Source organism: Sinohyriopsis cumingii, chromosome 4 (assembly GCF_028554795.1).
Source record: "Sinohyriopsis cumingii isolate HCF-2022 chromosome 4, ASM2855479v2, whole genome shotgun sequence".
Taxonomy (NCBI): domain Eukaryota; kingdom Metazoa; phylum Mollusca; class Bivalvia; order Unionida; family Unionidae; genus Sinohyriopsis; species Sinohyriopsis cumingii.
Window position 1 is genome coordinate 40,059,294 of NC_142964.1, and position 20,310 is coordinate 40,079,603.

General features: G+C 36.7%; 1 protein-coding gene across 2 annotated transcripts in view; it reads left to right on the forward strand.

Moving 5' to 3' along the window:
- LOC149801024 (ubiquitin-like modifier-activating enzyme 6) overlaps positions 1-20,310 on the forward strand; it is a 136,262-nt gene that overhangs the window by 3,107 nt on the left and 112,845 nt on the right. For both annotated transcript variants that reach the window (XR_016420575.1, XM_089955051.1), the window contains exons 2-4: positions 5,027-5,098; positions 6,616-6,710; positions 7,583-7,611. Coding sequence is in view for 1 of the 2 variants with exons in the window: in XM_089955051.1 (XP_089811177.1) it covers positions 5,061-5,098; positions 6,616-6,710; positions 7,583-7,611 (162 nt within the window). In the remaining variant the exon portion in view is untranslated. The remainder of the gene's footprint in view (positions 1-5,026; positions 5,099-6,615; positions 6,711-7,582; positions 7,612-20,310) is intronic.

The window sequence follows — 20,310 nt, forward strand, 5'->3', positions numbered from 1 at the left end:
TGTAAATTTGACTAAAACGGTTTTTGTCCTCCAGTTCCCTTGGATAAATAATTAACATCTTTGACTGGCCAGTGCAAGTCCATATGAGTACAAACTATACTGAGGTGTTACCACATATGCAATCCAGTGAGTGCCAGGGTCTGTTGATGAATCCAGATTGATGATGCCATTTTCAAGTGTGTGTGGCACCATTGATGCAAGTTCATCTCACATAGAAACAGCACAAAAATGTTTGATTGCTTTTGCCATCATAAGTAAATCAAGATTGGTCAACAGATGGATCAATGTAAACCTGGTAATCAAAGACTTTTTCCCAAGGGTATTCAGCGGCCTGTGCCTGGTAATCAAAAGTAATTCTGACAATTGAAGGCTTCGTTTTTTATATGGTCACCCACTGCCAATTTAAGAGCCATTTCTGATGCAGTTCCAAGAGTCCCTAATGCAGGTCTTTTCCATTCGTACCTCCTCTGACTAGGATAATTTTAATATCACTGAGGTGTTATTGTTTTGGCTGCATTAAGCTGGGTGAAGTGATATGTGTTAGGGTCAACCACACGGGGAGATTTCCAATTAATTTTTCTGGAGAAAGTTTCTGTGAGACTCAACAATTGTTTTGGATTGCATTTTTTTATTTTTGCAAGTTGATTTTGAGTATGGCCGACATTGACTCCACATTAAACCACCAGCAACCCCCAACAGCAGTGTCTTTTCAGAAAGTATTACATCATAGAATCAATAACCATCTCCAGTGTTACTGACACATGCATGAAAATACATTTCAACTTTGGGCCATCTGAACAACTCCAGATGTTCCAGTGAAAAGTAATAGATTGGGTACAGTGTACAAAGTCTTGTTGACAAATGTGCAGACCTGTGTCAACATTTGTCAGTCCATCTGCAACCACAGATTGTCATATGTACGTACAAGATGTGGAGTGGCTTCTGCATAGCTAAGCTGAATTTCTTCAGAGGGTTCTTTTGGCTGTTTAACTGCAAAGTCGCTCCTATGTTTGTCAAATATCATTTTATTCTGTACCTGATCATTATCTGTAAGTTGTAATGTCAAAAACAACTGTTGTATTGCACTAAGGCCATGCTGAGTACTTATTTGCCAATAACAGTTGGTGGGTGTGCATCTATGGTATGTGCAAGAAACGACAGTGTTGGTATGGTTTCCAACTGCATAAATGCATAAATGATAACATGCATGATTCTGTACTAAGTGAAGGGGCATAACACAGGCAGCCACAGTGTTCAAATATTTAATACAATTTTGCCATCAGCAGCACCTGCATCATGCCAAATCGCATTTTCGTAATTGCCTTTACAAAGCAAAGTGACTGGGGTTATCTCCAAAAATCACCTTGCAAACATCTTTACAAAACCCAAAGATGTGACTAAAGGAATTGCCACACAAAAATCTTAATGAAGTACCAGTGAGTTGTGATTGATGCTGCACAAACCCAAGTTAAAAATATGGATTTGGAAACATTTTAATATTTTTTTTTACATCTGCATCAGCACTGCCTGCATTATGTTGAGATCATCCAATAATATTCTATCTATGATCTGCAGGATCAGTTGCATCTTTGACAAACATCATTGCTGGGCTAGCTCTTATCATGTAATCATTGCTGTGTCTGGCAAGTCTGAGAACTGTTGTGGCTATGTCAACATTATCCAGAATTATTCAGGTTCCTTTCCATCGATGTAATGACAGTCATTGTTGAACAGTGCCATGATACCATTGTTGACGAATCCCATTAGGGTATTGGCATCATAATTTGCATTGTTCTTGTGCACCAGTTTTCCCTCAATTTCCTAGAATGCCTCACACAGGAAAGGAAAAACCTTGTTCTTCCAATTCTATTTTTAATTGATTGGGGTCTCTGACTGGGTATGAGTAATACTGAAAATCTCCTTTGCTTTGATCCACTAACACTCATACTTCCATGTCCAGTGCTGGATCAAATACCTCTTTGGACTGAGCCATGGTGAAGCTTCAAGTTTCCATTGATGCTTTATTTTTTCTAATACCACTCACCTTGCAAATCCACTCCACGTTGACAAATTTGCAATCACGGAATCTGACAATCACTGCTGAACACCCTCATTAATGATTATACTATCAGCAGGCGACATTGATTATGTTGATGGAAATGTAATTGGAACTGATGTGTTCATGTTACCAATTGTGGTAATCGATCTCGAAGCAACTGTAATGCCTGTGAGCTGAATTGTTTTAATTGATCCACAGCGGCACTTTAAACACTATGAACAACTCACATTGTAACTTGTTTAGCAATAGGCACAGTGCCTGATGATAATGCTGTGAGTGCTTTTTGGTTGTTGATGTTGTTGTAGGGTTTAATGCCATTTTTCAGCACACAATAGGCTATACATGGCGGCCAGTATTAAGGAAGAACCCGAGAAATCCATGGAAAGAACCACCGACCCTCGAGAAGCTACTGGCAAGCTTTCTCACATACCCACATTGGCTGAATCCGAGACTCGAACCTACGCAGACAGAGGTGAGATGGCAGTGATCCGTAACGGAGAGCGCTTTAGACCACTCGGCCACTCGGGGCCCCTGAGTGCTTTTGGTACACTTGCAAATAATCCATGAACAACATCACCAAGCCCAGATCATAATATGTCATGTACACAGATTTTCTCACATTAACTACACTAGTGCTCAAAGAATTTTTTTTTAGACACAGGCCATGGGCTGGTGACTTAAAGTAAAATCACAAGCCCTAACTGAAATTCCACAAGCCCAGACTCCAGTTTCAATATGCCAAAATTTCCCCTTTTTAATATTATTTGTCACTTGATGTTGCAATTGCTACATTTCAAATATAAAATCAGTAGGTGGTCTGAAGGTAATGCAGGCTTTAATAGTGTTCATAACTACACTCATTGGAGACTGGATGGTCCTGTTGTTCAAACTTCTCTTCTGGATTCTCTGAGCTAATCATGATCAGAACCAAGATGATATACATCAAGATATTGTTTGTAAAGAATTAATTGCCTCTCCCCTGATCTTGTGATTTGCTGGCTTGGTTTACAAAGTAAAACTCCATCGACCAGTTCTGAGATACATTTTTGGGGGACTTAACTAATGATAGCTAATTGCTTTCTAATTCTGCTTCAAAAATGAATCATACTTGAACACTATTCTGACAATTGAAACGATCATGCATTGCATTTTATATATCCAGTAAAATCTGACTTCAAACAAACATTTTCACTGTTCACAAACTTGTCAAAAACCGATATTGCATATGACTAAAACATTTTCATTCAAAGCAATGATACATAACTTTTGTTCTCCTACACACATGTAGCATTTCGTTGATTTACCTATTGTACTGTTCCACATCCTGAGTGTACCTATGCAAATTACCACAATGAGCACACACACTGCAGTCTTCAAACACTTGTCACTAGCTATTGTCAGCCAGTGAAGTTAAATATAAAATGGTGGTTTATACCTGACCTCTTTATCTTTTAATGACTGCTGTTTAAACTGTCCGAAAGATAGTTTTATATTGGCTCCAGTCATGACTGTTTACTGTTTATATATGTTGATGAGGCCGGAGCATCTCAGGATTGGGTAGCACAGCTTCTGTTAGTCATAGCAGCATTGAAGAACAAAAACACACACATGACTGAATTAAAACCAGCCAATTGGCAAAAGACCATTACTCAGTTGCTATATCACCGCCAGCACTATTACATCCACTCGGAGGCAAGTTTGTTTGGTATTTTTATGCACTTGCAGAGTTGTTGGAAGGCAGGCAACATCATTGTGCAACTGACTCAGTATTGATCGTGGACACCGCTCCAGTGGCCTAGTGGTTAGAATGTTAGCCTCAGATGCGGGAGGTCATGGGTTCGATCCCTGGCCAAGTCATACCAAAGAGGGGCATCATGCCGCAGACATGTAGCATGATGTCCCACCCAGTCACATTATCCTTACACCAGGCCGACCAATCCTAGCACTAACCTCTTAATGCTGAGCACCAAGTGAGGTAACTGCTAGTACCATTTTATAAGTTTTTGGTGTGATTTGGCCAGGATTCATACCTGCGACCTCCTACATCCTAGATGGATGCTGAAACCAGTTAGGCCAATGGAGTGATTGGACTGCACCAGAAGACTAATTATGATATCTAGTTGGTCCCCAATGAAACTAGTAAAACAGTCTGGCGTCAGTTATGGCTGTGACAACGGATACATTGAGAATCTTTTCACAAATTCTCCTGAATGTATGGTCAGATCAACATGGGGTTTTCACAAAAGTTCTGATGGTGTTTGGTTTGTTCCCAGTGAAAATGGTGCTGATGTTACCCCCGTTGAGGTTGCCATATTGGCTTTTATCTCTGATGAATATCAGAGATGGTTCAACACCGAGCAGTCAAAAAGAAGAAAAAGTATTGAATTCCTAGAAATTATTCTTTGTTCATTAGAGCCTCAGTCCCTTTTGAGGGACTCTTGTTCAACAGACCATCGACTGTTAGTGTTTATATCTACCAATCAAAATGTACAAATGCTGGATGGAGCTGATTAGCATAACATGCCACTCTGTATTTGTGCTCTTTATTGCATAGAGAACTGGAAACAGATTTATGTGGGTGGGATGTCACAAATCTATTTGATATTGCCAATCTATTTTTTTCCCCAATATTCATTCCAAATCCAACAGTGATGCAGGGATAACAAGAGGAGGGGGCAACCGGGAATATATCTTATGGGCCCAGGCCCATAAGGGGTCCTGGGTCAAACAGTGCTTTTTAATTTTATAAAAGAAAAATTTTGTTTGAACAAGAACTAGGAGAGAAACGGGTATTTCTTCCCCCAGGGCCCATGATCACTCTATATGGCCCTGCGGTGATATACCGTGATGGCAGTATATGATAATGTGACATATATTGCAATATATGCAGACACCACATTCCTCAGAATAATTGTCTGTTGTACTTGGCTACTTTTGAGTTATAATTTGTTTTCTTATTACTTTCAGAACATACATAGGATTTGTAACTCCATCCATCAACATGGCAACTGATGTTGAAATTGATGATTCACTGTACAGGTAAAGTTTTATTTTAATAATTCGGGGCTTCCCTTATCAGCCAGGATCCTTGTAATTTACCTGGCTACTTTACACCAGGATACTTTCATTAAAAAAATATCCCCATTTGGGGAGCTCCCCCAAACCCCCCAACCTGCTTTGGCAACTCACTCTCTAACTTTGAATCTAATGGATGGTCTTGATAATTTAGTGTTTGTGTTATTGTGATGTTTTTCATTTATATTTTTATTATCACTGCATTGAAATAGACATTAATTCCAGATTTAACAAATAAGTTCATAATTTAATGTGAATATATTTTCTAGTACAAGTGTGGAGTTTCTTTTGCCCCAAAATGTATATTTTAAATTAAAAAATGTAGTGTTGAATCCATGTTAATGTAAAAGCAAGACAAGGCCTTAATATTTTGACCAGATAGATGGTGAAGCAGTTCTTGCCTATGGATGCCTGCCTGTCTATCTATCTGGCATGTACACTTGAATTAGGGTTTGTGTTGGGGTCTTTTTTTTAGACTCTATTGCTTGTTGAGCCACAACAGTTGGTTATTTTCCCACTAATTGGTATGATATTGTGTCCTGAGGAGTTCTTTAGCCATTGTTGAAAACTGTGTCACTGTAAACTATTTATCATTTGTGTCCATAGCTTTTGGTTTACTAGGTTAAGGTTAGCATTTCAATTATTTTCTAAGATACCTTGCCATAGACAAGTTTTGTTAACATTTTTGATGAACATTTTTCATTTCTTTGTATTTCATCAATCCCAATACAAATTTCTATTTATACTTGGGATGTCACTTTGTAAATCAAAGACGTTTCATTTCGCAACACTCTTGCTTCATTGACCTTGAGGTCAAGGCCAAGCAGTGCAAGGCAAAATTGTGCTCTGTATGAAACATACATTGGGTCCCTGCCCCAATTATTAAAATATTTGTTGAGAAAAAAAGCTTCTATTAAATTGATGTAAGTTATGACCAAATGAAAATATTTTCATAAGAAAAATAAAAAGATTTTGTTTCATTTTAGCTCCCTAATCTGAATTTTGCACCACTTTCCTTCTGATTTGGTGCCCCTCTAAAAATAGCTCCCAGCAAGCACACTGCTTGCACATAGCTTGTGCTTGCCCTGTGTCAAGGTGACAAGGTTTACAGTTCTGTTTAGAGTAACAGTGAGGTTTATTTTGTTGAAATTTTGATTTATTACCATTTTCCCTCTATTGATTATGTTGACACTGGCTCATTAGCTTTAACCTCATAGTCAACACCACTTGCATAGAATGTAACAATTAAAAGATGTCACTTTACAACAGGATTTAAATATTTTCTCAGCAGGCTTGTCACAGCCTTATTGTTGACCCGATCTGAAATATGCTACAAGATTTCTGGTTGCACATTTGAGATCTGAAATATGCTACAAGATTTCCGGTTGCACATTTGAGAAACAATCACGGTAAAATTTAAAAAATTTACAAACTAAACTGTCATTGATACATGACTCACATTTCACTGCCTTATTTTTCAGTCGTCAGCGGTATGTGCTGGGTGACAGTGCGATGAAGAGAATGGCCCAGTCCAGCATATTGCTGTATGGAGTAGGAGGGCTTGGTGCAGAAATAGGTGGGATCATTGATTAGTTATCTTATGACCTTTAATGAGAAGAGCAGTGATCCGTAACAGTGAACGCTTTAGACCACTCACTGTGAAGACGTAACTGCATGAGTATGTTAATTAGCAATATGCATATTCAGCTTACTGAGCACTAGGGATGAAACAATACACCTCTTTCATGTATTGATATGATTCACGACACACAGTCAGCATTGTTATGGTGGGGTGGCTGGCAAGTGATGAATGAATCTAATTTGTGAATATAGTCAGATTGCATTGGAATTTTGATCAGTGAATTTTTTTGTCAGTGAATATTCGGATACAAAGTCTGGAGTTTTACATATTATGATACATACCCTTCTGTTGACTGTGGAATGACAAATTTGGGTGAGATATTTCTATGATGTCATTCTCAGATTGTAAGAGAAATTAAGAAGTGCATTAGTTTGCTTGTTCACTAAAACTTGTACGTCATAAGCTATGATTTGTTAATGGAACCTAATTTGATTCTGTTTTCTTTGAATCTTAAGTATCACAATATGGGTAATGCAATATATGATGTATTCACCCAGAAAGTATTATGATATTTGATGCACATTGATGTATTGCTATCTCTGTAATGTTCACTCAGCTGGAAACTACATAAGCTTAGATCTCATTTCGCATTACACATTAGCTTTTCTTTTTTCCTTAAATGGTCGTCAACTTAAGAAGAATGGAGCTTTCTTTGGTAATTAAATAAATCCACCTCATATGATGGTAGAATATATATAACCTGGACAAAAAACCCAGGTTATTTATTTCACACATATTTTCAATTATTTGTTGATCTTATCAGTTTTACACACTTATTTTCATAATGTTCTATTATTTCTTTTCAGCCAAGAATATTGTTCTAGCTGGTATTAAGGTACGTTGACTTGTATCTCATAATAGTTATGTAATGTACCATATTTTTTCCACCCACATCATGAATATGGCAGGGGCATATAGTGTTAGTCCTATATTTCAGAGTGTCTGCCTCGGATGCAGGAGGTCGTGGGTTCAATCCCCGGCCAAGTCATACCAAAGACTTACAAAAATGGTACTTACAGCTGCCTCGCTTGGCACTCAGCATTAGGAGGTTAGTGTTAGGACTGGTCAGCCTGGTGTCAGGATAATGTGACTGGGTGGGACATCATGCTACATGTCTGCGGCATGATGCCCCAGTGCTAGACATCACTATAAACTGCCACACTGCAGACATTGTAGTGATGTGACTGAAAAATTGTTAGCTACGTTAAAAATCAAAATCACACACACACACACCTATTTTTCAGTCCATAAAGAAGTGGCATAGGCATCCAAGTCTCATGGACACATTTCTGTTGAATTAAGTGCTGCATGATTGTTTTTTTAAACATTATTTTAGGGGAAACAGTCAATAGCTGCATAACAGAAGGTGCAAAAATGTGGTAAATTTAGTAATTATGTCCCATTGGAAGGGAAACATATTGGTTTTTTTCTATCCATACTTCAGTCACACTTTCTGGCAAGATAGCTAATAAACTATTGAGCAAAACCAGACCAGATTTGATATCTGTATACTTTCAGTTGGGTCACAGGACTTGTTTCAGTTCTGGTGATGATGACCTTAGTTCTCAACTTCTTGCATATTTTTGACAAAACCTTTGTAATGAAACATCACTTTAGATCTGGGGTCTCGAACACAAACCATCCTGAGGGCTGCATGAGGGCATTTTCGAAGGCCCAAGGGCCACACCACCTTTATTATCTCTCATGACACCTTGTGACACTTATCATTTTGCAGGCAACAGAATACGGCTTGGCGGGCCACTTGTTTGAGACTCCTGCTTTAGACGCAAATAAAATATGGTATGCATGGATGTAGATGACCTGGTTGGTTTTCTGGCCATTATACAGTACATGCATCTCAGATTTCGAATTGCCCACTCAGTACCATGGACATGGGAAATGGTCACGGGGCAAGGGATTAAATGTCCATTATGTATAGTGGATGTCAGCTACATTGCTGGTTGTCCACTAAGCCTTGTGGATATCCACTGAATCTAGTGGAACTCTATTACAAATCTTATTGCAGCTATAGTGGGGTTTATGGCACCCCTCACTGATTTAATTGCCACCAAAACAGATAGTAGACACCCCAACACCATAAACCTCACCAAAAGTAGTGTCTATTTCATACCTTTACCTGTGCAAACTGCAATAATAACATTGCTTGTGGTATTTATCAATTACCTACTTAAGTATAAACACCTATGAATGGGTGTAACATAGAAAGAGGATCATATTTTAAATTTATTTGTTATTCTCCAAATCCTGTTCCATGATTGAACATAGATCAGAAGAATTGCCTAGGTTCAGTATACATTCCAATTTATCAACTACATACATTCAAGCATACAGACATACAGAAATGTGCACACTAATCTGCATCAAGTGCAGGACTTGAAATTAATACTAATTAATGCTATCTCATGGTTACTGATTTTGCTGACAGATCAGAAAAACCCAGCCCTCGCTAATCATTTGGAGCAGTGAAAATTACTGACAGTTGCTATAATAAGAGGTTAGAAATGGTCATGAGTTGTTACTTCCTTTAATCATTAATTGATTTGTTAATTGTTTTAATTGAGTAAGGACCAACAATCTGTACTGGACTTGGTACAATAAATGCACTTGGTGCAAATGGACAAGTGTTAAACCACTCATCGACTCATCAAGTTAGTTAATGTGATTATTGTTAAAAACAGTCTTTTGGCACATGGAACTAGACTGGTATGCTGACAGTAAGCACTGATTTCATTACTGATGATGATATAAGGTATAGGGTATCAGGCTAATATTGACCAATCAGAAAAGGTCATGTTTGCCTACCCAATGAATTGCCCAGAATTATACAGCACATTGTGCTTAATATTTATACCATTGTTGATCAACTTTCAGTGCATTTTGTGATGACACTTGTAAACATATCAAAATATTTGCAAGGTGTGCAGCTGCCACCAAAATGGCAGAAATTAAATAATGACAAGATAGAGCATAATTGCAAATATGATCAAGACAAGAGCCCAAAAAAGTGCCAGAAATGCTAGGAAAATGAGTACAAATTGCCAAAGTATGACCTGGGAGAGGCTCTGATGCTGTGCATTTTTTGCACTATTTGGAGAAATATGTTATTATTTTTACGTAATGTTAAAGGCACAAAAGTGCAGCTGAGAGTGAATTTTCCTACGACTGTATTCCGACATTTATGACTGAAAATAATTAAATGAATATAATGTTGAAATAGAAAATGAACTGGCTTCTTTTTAACTTGAGCAGGATCATTTAAATTTTTTCAATAGCTGTGTGGGTTCATGAAAAAAAAAATCATAATTTCAAGCCCTGCAAGTAATGATTTCATTTTTTCTCAAAAAAAAGTTCATAAAGGTGCTTGTTGTACTGGTTATTGATTTGTCAGTTTCCCTTGAATTTCCATACTGTTGCCAAGATCCAATTAAAACAGATTATTGAAAGCAATATACAGATTGAAAAGCCCCATCTTATCACAGATGCATAAAATATTCATGTAAGATATTATTGCATTCATCCATCAGGTAAGATTTGAAACAAGTTTGTATTTAGTAAATAGCATACTTCAGTTCACTGGCTTGAATAAATATCAACCCTTTCAAAAGCACATGTAGCAGTAATAATTTTTAGTTGTTTTGTTGGGTTTAATGCTATTTATTAGTACATGATAGGCCAGTATATTTGGTGGAGAATGAACTGGGGATAACCCCAGGAAGAACCACCTGCCCATGGTAAACTACTGTCACCCTCTGACAGAGCCAGGTCTGATATGCATATAAACAGATCCAAGTTGCAAAGCTGATGTGAGGAACATCAAATTCAATACAAAATTATTGTTATATGTATGGGCTTTAGTAAATGAAGAAAGTCATTCAGTTTTAAACAATGCAATTCATTTCCTTTCCTTCAATGATCTGAATAAAATGTCCATTAGTCATAAATCATCTTTGTTTTCACTGTCACAGGACTCGAGATTAATATAACAGAAGTCAAATCTGCCTTTAATTTTGTTGTACCTTGTTATAGGGTATTAGACCTGTCGGCTAATTCAGGGAACTTTAGAAAAGTTGAACACATTTTTCCTGTATCCTGATCATATTCAGTCCACAGTCAGTTTGTGTTCCCCTGTTAAATAAGTGAATACTGCATTCATCATATTTTTTGTCCATGTTTGTTGTATCATATTTTGCTGTGGATCCATTTTATTCATTTTTGGGTTCCTGCAGCTTTTCAGATTTGCCACGGATGAGACAACAAACATAAAAATAAATAAACTCATGAATCATATTGATCATCTGTTATTTTCATTGGCATGGAACCAAATGCTGCCAGTTGGTTCACATTTTAGTGTTGTAGTCATTGACCAATTCAGCCTCAAGTTATAGGACCAGTCATGCGGTATTAGTGAACATGTTCTTTTAGAAAGCCATTACATCAGAAATATCGAGTCTTATAGAATGAGGCTTCAAGCAGATGACTTTAGAATTGTCTCTTCCCAAGTAATAAGGTGAAGTACCTTTGAATGAGATCAGAATTTATGTATTGTGACTTTGATACTTATGTGGAAGGGTACTTGAATTTATAGGTAAAATAAGACTGACTTGCACACTTTTGTATACACGTTGTTCCAGTCTGACTGTCATGTACACAGAAAAAGTGATACTAGGCTTCGAGTAACATTGCTTGTACATAATTTTGCAAAAATATTGGTTGTAATTTTACATTTTGCTCAAGAAACAATTCTTAGACTGCAGAACAAAACGTTTAATTTCCCAACTTCGGATAAGTGGGAGGTCTGACATATTTTTGGCAAATTTTTTTCTTGGGTTGGTCCAGATTGAAAATGGCACCAATCAGACTGCATCTGTCTTAAAAATCTTGCTATTGCTTCTCCTCCTCCTCAATGCAATATACTGACTTTGAGTTTTCTTCATCAAAAACTTGTTATAATGTATGGTTGGTTCTAAATGAAAATGGTGCTAATCTGACGTCCAATATGCCCACCACAACAGCTAATTTAGAAATCTTGTTGTCTCTGAAGAATATCAGCAGTTGAAAGGAAGAAATAAACTTATCTTGAATTCCTGGAAATTCTTTTCTGTCTATATAGATTAGTCCCTTAAAAGAACTGTTGTTTAATGGTGTTGCAGTTATCTTCATTTTGGAATTTGGAATTAAGAAACAAATTTTTCTTATCAATCTCTGTTGATAATTAATATTGCAAATTAGCAATTTTTGTATTTAAAAAATAATTTATCTAATTGGGTTATCAACCTGCTGTTATTGTGTTTTTCTTATTATCTTGTTATTTCTAGTTGTGTCTGTAGTCCAGAGCAGTCGTAGTTATGATGAAAATCGATCGATTGAACCAGTACTACTGCAATAATCAAAATAAACACAGTGACAATATTTGCGATAATCCTAGATTTAATAGCAGTAATAGCTTACCCATCAATTTTTGTGATAATCCTAGATTTAATAGCAGTAATAGCTTACCCATCAATTTTTGTGATATTCCTAGATTTAATAGCAGTAATAACTTACCCATCAATATTTGTGATAATCCTAGATTTGATAGCAGTAATAGCCCACCCATCAATATTTGTGATAATCTTAGATTTAATAGCAGTAATAGATTATCCAACAATTTTTGTGATAATCCTAGATTTAAAAGCAGTAATAGCCCACCCATCAATATTTGTGATAATCCTAGATTTAATAGCAGTAATAGCCCACCCATCAATTTTTGTGATAATCCTAGATTTAATAGCAGTAATAGCTTACCCATCAATATTCGTGATAATCCTTGGGTTAATAGCAGTAATAGTTTACATCAATTTTTGTGTTAATCCTAGATTTAATAGCAGTAATAGCTTATCCATCAATTTTTGTGATAATCCTATATTTAATAGCAGTAATAGCCCACCCATCAATATTTGTGATAATTCTAGATTTAATAGCAGTAATAGCCCACCCATCAATATTTGTGATAATCCTAGATTTAATAGCAGTAATAGCCCACCCATCAATTTTTGTGATAATCCTAGATTTAATAGCAGTAATAGCTTACCCATCAATATTCGTGATAATCCTTGGGTTAATAGCAGTAATAGTTTACATCAATTTTTGTGCTAATCCTAGATTTAATAGCAGTAATTCATCCATCAATATCCATCAATTTTTGTGATAATTCTATATTTAATAGCAGTAATAGCTCACCCATCAATATTTGTGATAATTCTAGATTTAATAGCAGTAATAGCCCACCCATCAATATTTATGATAATCCTAGATTTAATAGCAGTAATAGCCCACCCATCATTTTTGGGTTAATCCTAGATTTAATAGCAGTAATAGCTTACCCATCAATTTTTGTGATAATCCTAGATTTAATAGCAGTAATAGCCCACCCATCAATATTTGTGATAATTCTAGATTTAATAGCAGTAATAGCCCACCCATTAATATTTGTTATAATCCTAGATTTAATAGTAGTAATAGCTTACCCATCAATTTTTGTGATAATCCTAAACTGAATAGCAGTAATAGCCTACCCATCAATTTTTGTGGAATCCTAGATTTAATAGCAGTATTAGCCCAACCATCAAATTTTGTGATAATCCTAAATTTAATAGCAGCAATAGCTTGCCCATCTGTACTGCACATTTTATTACTTTTTCATGTCAAAACATTTCCTCCATTCGATGTGAATACATCCTCCCACAGCGAGAATCATCAATAAGGCATCATCAAATCATGCACCATAGGAACAGTCCTGTTATTCATGTAGGCCATGTTAATGGTTGTATCATTTGTAATGTGACCAGAGAAAAATTGCTGTAACCATATGTGGTTTTCCCTTCAACAAAATTTCATTTAGTGTTACTTTCATCTGTCAAGTCTTCTGTTTTTATGCCAGTTAACTGTGCCCTTTTTCAGTATTTAGTTCTGGGAAGGTCTTCTTGGGTTATCATGTTGTATCCCACCCTCTAGGGATAACGGTACACACCTCATATTTTCAAAATACATTTGGTTCATGGGTAAGTCCTGTGTGTAACACAAGATAGGCCCATCTGCAATTAATAGGAATTCTTACTTTCCATAATTAAATAGTTGATTAAGCATCTATTGTTTTTTTGTCTATTTTACCATTGTATTTTAATACAAGTGACATGTCGCTTTGTTATTGTATATTTCTGCATTGCTTCTAGATAACATAATGGTGAACAACTGAATATCTTCCTTATTAAAAAAATAGGAGCACAAGAAGACAGAAAGTTGTCAATGGTGAATCATTATTTATCTTTGTGCAAATTCCCTGGGGTGTATATAGCAAACAGTACATACAAACTGGTGAGTTTCATGTGTGAAAATAATACAATATTGTTATTATTATTGTTCTCTTTCAGATAACTTAATTCAGAGTCTTACATGTGAAAATAATACAGTACTGCTGTTATTATTGTTATTGTTGTTGTAGGGTTTAACGCCATTTTTCAGCACATGATAGGCTATAAATGGCGGCCAGTATTAATGGTGGAGGAAGAACCTAAGAAAACCCCGGAAGGAACCACCGACCCATGAGAAGCTACTGGAAAGCTTCCTCACTTACCCACATTAGCCGAATCCGTGTTATTATTGTTCTTTTTCAGATAACATTTATTTCAGACAGCAGTGTCAGGACATTCGAGGAAAAAGTGTGGCCACAATCAGGGCCCTTGGGATGCTCACCCAGACTGCCTCGTATGTTCAGAGTGCACTCATAATCATATCTTTTGCACAAAATTGATTAATGAAGTCTGGAATCAAGCTGATTCTAAAAGTATATATAGAGTGCAAAGGAAACATCAATTCCCCTCATTGTCTGAATTTTCAGGTTTTTCTCTTACAGAGCCTCAAAAAGGAACACGCTATAAGAAGGCTAGTTCTTCAGCTTGGAAGAACTATTTGGGGTCCCAGGAGCCTGTGGGATCAGTCTTATTGGAGATGAGCAAGGCCATTCTTGCAGAAGAGAAGGTTCCGAAGTTGAACACCTCATGTTCACAGTAGTGTGAGGCTGTCTTCCATGGAGAAGTAAGTGCAATATTTGACTCCAGGTAGTGTGTTGCACCCTCCCAAGAGGGAGGAGCTGCACCACACCCAACACTTCCAGAGTTGTTTGTCATGCTGTCCAGAAAAAAGGAACAGCATCACACTTTGATGATAGATGAAGACAAACTTGGCTATGACATATTTTTGTTGCCTGACCAGTCAGCAGGTGCTTGTCATTGGTCCATTCATAAGAATAACCAGTCAGTGTATAGTGAACAGCCACCAGTTATCTCATACCTGTCACTGCATATAAATTGGTCATCACTCAGCAAACTCACGATATGGAGATAAGGTTTGGCTCAAGATCCCCCTCTTCCTACTCAAACATAATACCCGCATGTGTCTTGACAAGGGAATGAGATCAGATAAATATATCAAATAAGTATCTCCCCCCTTTCCTGTTATATAAATGAATCTCTACTGGATGTTGGGCCCTCCACCTCAGGGTATTTGGTATTGTATGTCATTTTGGGCTAGTGGACGTTAGTCCCAGAGCAGAGGTTAATGCTGTGGCTCATGTCCTGCCATCACATCCACCAGGAAGACTGGAGGCATAGCTTCACGCTGGAAAGACAAGCAGTCTTGTCTTCATCTTGGCACTTCTAGAACACATAGAGCCCCTACTTACCATGACATAGAATTGCAGGAAATGATGTAAAGTGCTCCTACATCACTTCCCCTGAAGGACATAGTAATGCCCAGCTACTTTACTGCTTGGAATGTTCTAAAAGTTGAAACATTATCTATCCTCATTGACTCCAATGAGTTCAGGGTAGAATCGGCTTAATTAACACCTATTATCAGGCCCACCAGCTCCTCTCATTTAGATGAAGTGGTCTTTTGATATTACTAAGGTGATAAATGAAGTTTACTGCCTTCTTCACATGGACTGATGTTCAAAACAATTGGATACACAGCCCAAGAAGATCCTTTCCATTTTGGAAAAGATCTCAGATATTCAACCACAGCCAGATCTTTGGCTTTTTTCCCGTATTCCTCAATGATCCAGGAAATATCACAGGTTCTTGACAGGCCAGAACTGCTTAACAGCATAGAGGGTGATCTGTTCATCCCTCTACTTTGAAACCAGTGGTCTGTGCCTTTAGTTACTGGATACATACCCCAAAGTGAGGAATGCAGAAGAAATGGGTATTACAACTGGATCCTGGACATATCTTCCCATTAAAACAATTGAAGCCATTGATCAGAAGAATTATAGTAGTAGTTGCATATATTTTTGATTACTGGGAACCCCAGTTCTGCAGTTTTTTTGACAACTGGCTGATCTTCAACATTCTGGCTCAGTTCCTCCAGCAGGATCTGTTCCATTGTTGATCCAGTGTAACTTGTTTAGAACTTTTACTCAACCTTGAGATGTCAAAACTCATTCCATCTCAGGACTTTGTTTATGTGGGTATGAACTTCCTTCCAAACCAGAACTTAGTCTGGGTTCCAATGGATTGCATAGATCTTGGCACTTCTACAGTGTGCCCTCTACAGTTTCTCCTTCTCACAAGTTAGAAACCACACAGATTCTCTATCAGATCTGATTCCTCAAGGACCAGACTTAACATCACCATTTGCACTGGTGGATGATTCAGGGCAGATTCCTGACTGGGGTCCTCATGCATGCACCTGCCCTCCACTCATATCTGTTTGCTGAAACATCAGATTCTGGTTGGGACATTCATTTAGATCCAGAGGGCTTAATTCTTCAAGTTCATTGGACTCGATGTGGAGGGACAAATCATCCTTGAAATGAAAGTCGTATTTCTAGCATTGCAAGGATGCATTAACAAAATAAGTGTCATGGACTTATAAGAAAATACATCCACTGTAGCTTGTCTCCAACATCAGGGAGGCACAGATGCCCCTTCTATCTGCATGGAGGTCTGGAACCTCCTCCACTTGACAACCTCAGAGAAAATCACCCTCCAGGTTTGCCACATTCCAGTGAAGGAAAATGTTTTAGCAGACAATCTGTCCAGGTCAGGCAAAATAGTCATCACAGAATGGACTCTTCACTGCTCTATTGTCACTATGTTGAAAGCCTCTGGTGGACTTGATCACCACCAGACCCAACAACTGACTTCCCATTTACATCTTTCTAGCCCAATACCAGAGAGTATGGGCAGCGGACTCATTCAGCTTCCAGTGGGATTATAAGTTAGTGTACGCTTTTCCACCTTTCTGACTGCTACCTCAACTTCTTCAAAAAGTAAAACTTCAACTATTTGTATCATAGCCACACTGTGACCTCAACGATTGTGGTTCAGTGATCTTCTAGACCTGTTGATAGGTAACCAAGGTCTCATCCTCGCAAGAGGGATCTTCTGTTGCAAGTTGTGGCAGAATATGTGACCCAGAGAGACACCAACAGTCTGTAAAGTGGATCTGTCCCTTAATGTCGAGTACTTTCCATTTTTTAGTTTTTGATCAGTTTTGATGCATCAGCCTACCCACCTAACTTAAATTCAGCTGTGCAGTAGCAATGGATAATCCAAGTAGCAATGGATAATCCAAGTAGCAATGGATAATCCATTGCTGCTGTTAAAATGTAGGTTTTTTGAGGAGGGTAAACTAGTTTTTATTGTGCAATATTTACCCATCACTATTGCTGTATGCCTTCCTCCCACCTCACTATAATGTCTTGGCGTAAACATCATCTGTGAAAAAGTTGACTGCTTTTTAGCAAGACAAGAGTGGACCATGTCATATTGAATATTCTCCACACTGAATGGAGGAAATGTTTTGACAAAATGTAAAAAGCTGTGCAACTGTGATAGGTATTGTATAATTACAATTAGTCCCCCCCCCACTCTAAATATTAATACAAAAGGTCCACAGTAACCAGGAAGTAATTTGGCTTTACAACCTTTGTAGCTTGAACCTCTTTCAGCTTCATTTTGGAGTAGATAAGGAGGTTCTATCAGGGACACCTGTTTAAAGTCATAAAAAATATGAAACAACATATTAATATCAATCAGCACAATTAAAAATAGGTTTTAGGTTTTATTGCCTGGGCAAACATGGCTTGTTACTTTTGAGCAATTATACAAGGCATTATTGATAGACAAGACGTCCTCAGCTAATGCATAATACAGTACAAGTTAAATAAGATTTGTTTTAAAGCTATGAATAAGAAGAAATTTCACTTCTGTTACAACTACAACTAACCAGTGCCTTGTAAAACTGTAACAATTTGCCCTACCAATAAACATGGTTTGACTGTCAGTTAAGAAAAATGATAAGGGAAAAATTATAGAGCACGCAAATCTACCATCCATCAATCATGACAGGCCAAAAAAGCAATATATGGATAATATTGAAGCACATCTTTCAGACTCAGAAAGAAATGCTCCGAAAAAACAGTTTGGAAAATTACAAAATCTTTTTTAAATGAGATCAATCCTTCAAATTCTATTCCACTACTTATAGATACAAGAAATAATATTTCAGTTTGCATCTATGATGAAAAAGTAATGGCTGACTTATTAAATGATTATTTTACCTTATTTCAACTATTGATGATAGAAATGTTCCTCTCCCTACTTTCAGAAAAGATGTTCTGATTCCCTAAACCAAATTACTATTACTGGAAAAGAAATTAAGGATATTATTAATTCTATTTCAGTCAATAAAACACTGGGCCTGATGGTGCAAGTCATAGAATGCATTAGTGAAACAAGAGCAGTACCACTAGCAAGGCTTTTTAATCAATCAATGAAGGAAAACAAATTTCCAGATAAATGGAAACTTGTGCACAATCTTATTATTGCTTTTAAAAAAGGTGATCCACACGAGATTGCCATTATAGACCAATCTCTCTACTTAGCTGTGTCGCATAATCTTTGAAAGATGCATTTTTGAACATGTATACAATTACTTTCATACAAACCATCTTTTTTTATAAGTATCAATCAGGATTCCTTCCTGGTCACTCTACTGTTTTTCTACTTATTGAAATGTATCATAGTATTTGCAGTTCATTACAACAATCCCAGAATTCTTGTATTGTATTTTGTGATCTATCTAAAGATCGGGTATGGCACAGTGGATTATTTTTTAAATTGAAGGAATATAGAGTTTCAGGTAAGGTGATAAAATGTCTTGAAAGTTATTTAAGTAATAGAAAACAAACAGTGGTTTTGCATGATACTTATTCACGAGAAATTATTATAAATACTGGTGTGCTGCAAGGATCCATACTTGGGCCACTCTTGTTTTTAATCTATGTAAACAATATTGCCAATGGTATGAGCTCCCTTGCTCGTTTCTTTTGCAGATGACTCATCTATGCATTATTCATCCCCTTATTTTACTGAAATAAATGAATAATGACCTAATAAAACTGCGTGACTAGTCCAAAAAATGGCTTTTTAAGTTTAATCCAGAAAAAACGGTGGCTATGTTTTTCACGAACAAAAATGTAACAAACAATCCTGAACTTGTTTTTGATGATATCGAACTTAAATATGTGGATTCTTATTGCCATCTAGAATTAATACTTTCCATCAAATACCAAATGGACATTGATAGGATTTTTAAAACATTATCTTGTTGAAAAGTTAATCTACAAGAACTGAAACAATAACTAAGAAGGCAAATTTTGTAACAACTGCATATAACATATATCAGGCATATCTTACAACATGCCAGTGTTGTCTGGGATGGATGCTAATTGATTGATTCAGAAAAATTGGAAAAACTACAGCTTGAAGCGGCAAAAATAATTACAGTACTTGCAAAATATGCAAGTAGGCAATCTCTTTATTTTGAAACAAGGTGGGAAAGTCTGCAATCTAGAAGAAAAAGAGAAAAGTTAATAACACTCTACAACATTAAATTGAGCCAAACTTCAGACTATACCTTTGAATTATTTCCTCCCCCATGTCTGAACAAACAAATTATAACCTTCCACATTCAAACAATATGGGCAGTTGCAGTTTAGGCTAAATTCTACCAAATCATCTTTTATACCTTCAACATTGAACAATCTTGAACAGAATACTCAGTGTAGTATGTCTTACAGTGCTTGAAAAAGTTTTTATCTCCAAACATTGCATCTAGCAAAATGCCAAGTTTTATTAATCAAACACTGGATATTATCCATACTAGATTACAACACAATGCAAGTTCATTAAAAGTGGATTTTTACCATGTTTCAACTTGCTGACACCTTTTTTTTTCATTTGTTGGGATCAAATCCACCATGCACTATTTTATGTTCTGTCCCAAGTACAGTAGAGAAAGAGCTGAGTTGATACGTAATTTACTTTTAATGTCAAATGCAACTATTAGCTTAGATTTACTGCTTTGGGGAAAGAGCGATGCAAGTGAAAAATATATAATTTTGCATCTTGTATGCAAATAAATAACCAGTAACTGAACGATTTCAATAATTTGCTCAAATCATGATTAC